The sequence below is a fragment of the Leucopleurus acutus genome, assembly GCF_964270905.1.
Source record: "Leucopleurus acutus genome assembly, chromosome: 15".
Lineage (NCBI taxonomy): Eukaryota > Metazoa > Chordata > Mammalia > Artiodactyla > Delphinidae > Leucopleurus > Leucopleurus acutus.
In genome coordinates this window covers 29,136,321-29,142,320 of record NC_139157.1, presented here as the reverse complement: position 1 = coordinate 29,142,320, position 6,000 = coordinate 29,136,321, and the positions used below count along the sequence as shown (strand labels likewise).

At 42.4% G+C, this 6,000-nt stretch overlaps 1 protein-coding gene across 1 annotated transcript in view; it reads left to right on the top strand.

Annotated features, from left to right (window-relative positions):
• The first annotated feature begins 295 nt into the window (after positions 1 to 295).
• LOC309971854 (TATA box-binding protein-like 1) overlaps positions 296 to 6,000 on the top strand; it is a 29,563-nt gene continuing 23,858 nt past the window's right edge. Inside the window, exon 1 of the mRNA XM_082855253.1 lies at positions 296 to 439. Within this exon, the coding sequence (XP_082711379.1) occupies positions 318 to 439 (122 nt within the window). The 5' untranslated portion in view covers positions 296 to 317. The remainder of the gene's footprint in view (positions 440 to 6,000) is intronic.

Sequence of the window (6,000 nt, the reverse complement as noted above, 5' to 3'; positions counted from 1 at the left end):
CCACCAGCCCCACCTCGCCAAGCTTTCCAACAGGCCGGGCCGGACCTGGGCACCAGGAAGGAGGAAAGGAAAACGGAGGAAGGGGCGGGGAAAAGTGACGGGAGCAGTGAGAGCCGGAAGTGGTTGGCTAGCGAGGAGCCCAGGAGGGCCCTGTCCGGCGGCGCTCTAGCTTCCGCGCGCTGTCTCTGTGCTCCCCCGCGTCTCGTCTATTTATTGTCGCGGGGAAGCAGCGGCCGCCCTGTACCCGGAACAACAAAGCACGAAAGACTGAGCCCGAGCCTCGGGGGCTCCTAGCAACGGGCCGGGGCGGGAGTTCCATGGAGACTGGGGAGCGCGCCCGCCTCATCATTATCCTTGTCCTCCAGCTTATCCTTCGCGCCCGCCGCAACCGGCAGCAGCGCTGCCGCCGCGTCCTCTGCCGCCGCCCGCTCTTCCCACGGTAACCCCGTCGGCGACCCTGGGCGGGGGGAGCGCGGGCGACCGAGCTGCCTGAGTGCCGGGTGCGGGGCGACTTGGCGCGGGGCTGCGTGTGCGGAGCCGGGGCCGTGCTGCGGGTGGGGTGTGTGCGGGCGGATGCCTGAGGGAGAGGCGCTCTGATGTAGGAAATTGGTCCGGGGGCCGAGGGAGGGTCCAGTTCTTAGGAGGACAGGGTGATATTTGGGGGTCTCATCAGGGATAACGGGTTGGGGGTGGGGCGTCACTGCCTGGGAGCGTTATCCAGCGAGGTGTAGGATAAGAAAAGAGGTATTTTATTTTTCCTGTTAGCCACCACTGGGAAAGACAGGAGAAGGGAGATTCCCCATCCGTCTCTATTGGAGCCCTCCCCCAGGGGAAGAGAAATCGTGCAAAGATGCTAGCGGGTCCGTTGCTTCCCAGAAAACTTCCAACGGCCTTTGCCGCGGCGGGCCGGCTCCCAAATAGCACCTTCGTCGGTTCCTGGTTCTGGCAATGCCAACAGCCTCGCTTTATGTTATTATTAGTAGTAGAATTAACCGAAATTAGACTTGATGAAGAAGGATCTGGAACTGAGGAAGATAAAATGGATAGTAGGTAGGGCTAAGCAGGGTTGAGAGTCGGGATAAGCAAGCGCTTAGTGATAGCCAGTAGAAGCTCTAAAAGTAAATTTAATTGGGAATGACGGTTTTTAAACTCTCTCCTTCTGCCGAGATGTGCATCTGCGGGCTGTGTCAGTGTGCTCATTGCGATAGGATTCAGACTGCAGCCAATCCACATCTGTGAGCTCTCTGACTGCATCTGTCACTTGCAGTTCCAGAGCGACACTGGCAGTTAACCAGCCTTAGGCTTGTGTATTTAGGGTTAAGAACAATGCCTTAAAACTGGCTCAAGGAAAGAAACGGAAACAAGCTTGGTGTGATTATTGTGTGAAGAAATAATAACAGATTCCTTGGGGAAACTGGGAAAGAGAAATATGAGAAGGTTCAGCTCTTCTAGTACAATCTGCAATCTCTTGGAAAGTTTGAGAAAATGGCAGTTCATTCAAATCGAGAAAGGATTTTTATCACTGTGTGGTTTAAAGAATTATTCGCAGTTGATATGTTAAATGCCAGTTTATGCTATCTCTTTAAGCCTTACGTCTCTAACTATTTAATGGTTTTATGCTTTCCAAAACCATTCTAGGTCAGTAAATGAGGTTTTCCTGTGGCGTGCTGAAACGGCCATGTATGCATACTACAGTAATACTATTTTTGTGTCCAGTGGGAACAAAGCTCATTATATAAAGCTGAAGATTAAAGATGAAAATAAAATTGATAAATAACAGAAGCAGTGATGTCAACCACAGTTTCTATTTGTTCCTTACCTTTTTTGCTAAGTCTGGCTTGTCTTAAGCAAATAGGTTTCATCCTTGTCCCCCAGCCCGATTTTTTCGTAATGATCTGCCGCTCTGTGCTCTTGATTGGTTGATGCCGGAACAGAGTTTTTGACTTTGGCATTTTCATGGAATTGAGGTGCAGCATCTCTTATTACGGAATTTCATATATGTGCAAAGAGGTGGGCAGTTTCCTTTGACAAAGATGGGAAGTATAAACATTGGGAAACTTAAAATTGCATTTTAAACCTCTTAAGAAGAAAAACCTAATATTGTCATCTTTAGGTTAGTGAATCAAGGACTTTTTCTTAATCTCTTCATGTAGCTGTACTTCTGTGAATGTTGTTCTGGGGGGTGACCACACTTGAGGGTATTGGACGTTGAGTCCCAGGATTTTCTCAGTGTGTATGAGACTTAGTGAGTTCCCTCAGTCTCAGGGCTGCCATCACACTCACTTCGTTTAGATTTTATTTGCTGTTGCCTCTATCCCTTACCCCTTCTGTGTTTGATGGGGGAAAGGATTTAAGCCCCGACTTCCACCTTTATTAACAATCCCTGCTTTCCCTGCTCTCTGCTCCAACACTCCCAACGTTTTGTGTTGTCTTAGTTCCTCTCCTTACTTAATCACATCCCAATCAAAAGTGATTTTTTATGATATTTGTATTATTTCTGTTTCTTATGGAATTTTCAACATATGTCCTTGGCCTGTATATCCTTTTCATTAATGTTACTTTGTCTGTTGCATTTTCCTTCTTATCCCTCCCCTGATATGGAAAATGGAGTGATCATGTCAGATGCTCTGTATTTATTCTGAATACAACAGGTAAGAGCCTTAAACCAAGAATCAAGACTGCATTGAAATAAGACACGTAAAAATATTTGAACGTTTAGGAATAAAAGGTGTTTCAGAAGTCCAAGTGGTAACACTGTAATTGGAGATGTAGTCACTTTTTTAAAAATAAAAGAGTATTGTAGAGCCTGCTGTGTGTTTTTAATTGAACCTTAGATTTTCATAATTTGTACTCTAAAAACCTTTTCTTAACATCCATCTTTTCTGATCATTTTGCATCTGAATACTTGACTGAAATTACACTTTGCCAAATTAGAAGGAACAATTTAAGTGAGTCCCACAATTTTGTTTCATGTGGAAAATTGTCATTTCGAAATTTGTGTGGATGTATACATATATAGAATGTGCAGAGTTTGCTGTAAGGTAGAATGAATACATGCAAAATCTATAGCTGAATAGTTTTGGAGAGTGTTCTTTCTTAGCACGGATGTGGCACAGTATTTAAAAATCAGCAAATATTGTATAATCTAGTTGAGTGGGTATTAGTGCTGTTTTTAGGTGAGGAGGCCCGTAATTACCTGGTGATTGATTTCTTTCTGTTGCATCATAGACCATGTGATGAATTATTATTGCTATGAAAAATAAAGTGTAAATTGATTGTAGAATTGATAGTAGAATGTTTCCACAATGGCTCAACACCTGTAGTGCTTTGAAAATTTAGCTGTATTGTGACATTTGAATTAATAAATAAAGATTTCCTGAAATTTACACTCATGTTTGTTGTACCTTTAATATGTCTGATGCCACGGCAGGTGTACAAAGCTGGATGGAAGTGTTTCTCTTCAGGTGCTTTTTGTGCACTTGTAGATAGCAGAGAAATGACAGGCATAGATACTAAAACATGACAAACCTAAATTTGAATTTTAAATCCTTTATTACATACTGCCTGGTGCTATAGTTATTGATGTATGGATTTCATCATGCCTGCTAAATTAGAAGTTTCTTGGGGATAGGGACTGTAAGTCGCCGTCATATTGTATGTTCATGTTGCATATGTGTGTATTTTGAAGATTAATATATTAATAAAAGGATGTATATATATTTCATTTCTTTCACTTCAGGGACTTATCTAGTGGATGAGGGGAACCTTTAGGCATCTAATCTAATTAGGAATCTAATTCCTGATGCCTAAAATTAACTTTTTATACTGGCTGCAAATTCTAAACAGCAAAATTTCTCAAACATGATTAGGGCTTTTTTTTTTTTTTAACCAATTCAGATAATAAAAATAATGGTTTACTGCCTTGAGTTGATACAGTATTTGCTCTTGTTACATGACTGCCACTTCGGGTAATTTCAGAAGGGTGAAAGAATATATTTATCTGAGGTCTTTCCAGGCCACGTAGACAAATTTGATTTTTGTATTGTGACACAATTTATTTAGAAGAAAACTGGAGTGTATGTGTTTGTACAGTTGTGAAAAAGCAAGATTCCAGAAGTACGTCATTAGTGGAAAGGAATCAGGTCATATCAAAAATTGTACTTATCTGGTCTTATCTTGTGACTAAAGGGTGACAAAATTCACAATTTGGTTTAAATGGCTTGTTTTGTAATGGAAGGTGTGCTGCTGATGATCTCATTAAATGCTAAAAAAACACAAGGTGAATTCTGGGACAGTTCAAATCAGCCTTCATGTGGGAGTCCATAATGAAGCTGTTTGAAATTTCACCAAAAAAATGCAGCACAAAACTTTGGCTGGCGATTTTGACCATGCAGTATTCATCCATCAAGAAAGAATACTGAAAATCAGATTGCATCTGAAGAACAGTCTTCTCAGGACATGTGTGGATGACTCTTGGTACTATAATTGTGTTTACCATCATAGACTTCTGTCCATAGACCTTGATCCATGATACGTTTTTGTTTTTTAACTCACTAGGTGAGAACTCACAACATTTTGCAAGTCAGAATTTGTTTTTATTCACTAAATGGTTCCAGAGATCAGGCATTAACCTTTTTCCTTCTGATAAATTACAAGTATTTTCATTGTAAAACCAGTTTTTTTTGTTTGTGTTTGTTTGGTTTTTTGCGGTACGCGGGCCTCTCACTGTTGTGGCCTCTCCCGTTGCGGAGCACAGGCTCTGGACGCGCAGGCTCAGCGGCCATGGCTTACGGGCCCAGCCGCTCCGCGGCATGTGGGATCCTCCCGGATCGGGGCACGAACCCGCGTACCCTGCATCGTCAGGCGGACTCCCAACCACTGCACCACCAGGGAAGCCCTGTAAAACCAGTTTTGATCAAAATCAGTTACGCTTTCTTGGGATTAGGGTTAGTATAGCGCTTAAGAGTATGGACTCTGGAGACAGGCTGCCTGTGTTCAGCGTGGTGGCGATGCTGCTTGTTAGTGGTGTGGCCTTGAGCAAGTTTTTTCACTGCCTTCGTTCCCCAGTTTCCTCATCTTCAAAATGGGGTTCATATAAGTACTACCTCATAGGGTTGCTGTGAAAAGTAAGTGTAAAGCACTTAGCACACTGTTCTGCAGAGTTAGCTGAAAAAATACTAGCTGGTGCTTGACTCAGTGGTGTGAGGTGTAGTACATTAAAGGTGAACCATTAGACCACTCAGATGCTTTGTTTCTTTCCTTTGGAGGCTATTAAAACAGTGAAATTGTTTGTGATGCTGGCTATTGGACTCATCTCTGCTCTTAGGTCTTGGGAGAGGGAAGCACTTTTGTTTTAATTTTGGATCATCGCACAGACATCTGGTTATCACTTATGGCAGATGGATTCAGTAAAAAGAGACATCTCTGTTTCTTGGAAAAGGACGGCCAACAAAGCCCGGTCTGGCACCATGTTGCAGCTATTGAAATGCTATTTCCCTGTGGACTTCACTGCTTGTTTAGTTGTGTGGTACTTCTGAATAAAAGGAATAGACCCCAGTGGTTTCATTTAGCAGAATTAGCCCTTTTTTAGAAGACACTGTTTTTTACTTGTATAGCCTTAGGTGGTGGTAAACTTGAAACTTATTGGTGTCATTATCACTTGGGTTTTCTGTGTCACTATAAATGTGCTCTACATAGTAGCTTTCTTGTAATTTTAGAGGTAGCTGAAACTACTGCTGTGCTCCAATAATTCAAGTGGCTCAGGAATGACTGCATACGATTGCAAGATTATTTGTTTATGGTAAGGCTGACACCAAATACTGAGGCTGCCTAGTAGGGGATAACCAGATCATTATAGCTTTGTTTATTAGGCTGCTATTGAAATGGCTAACTTTTTAATGTTAAATCCAAATGTTTTAGTTTAGTTGTGTGGACCTTTGAAACTGTTGACTAGAAAATAAATATTTCTCTTAAGTACAATGTATCACAAACTGTTCTTTC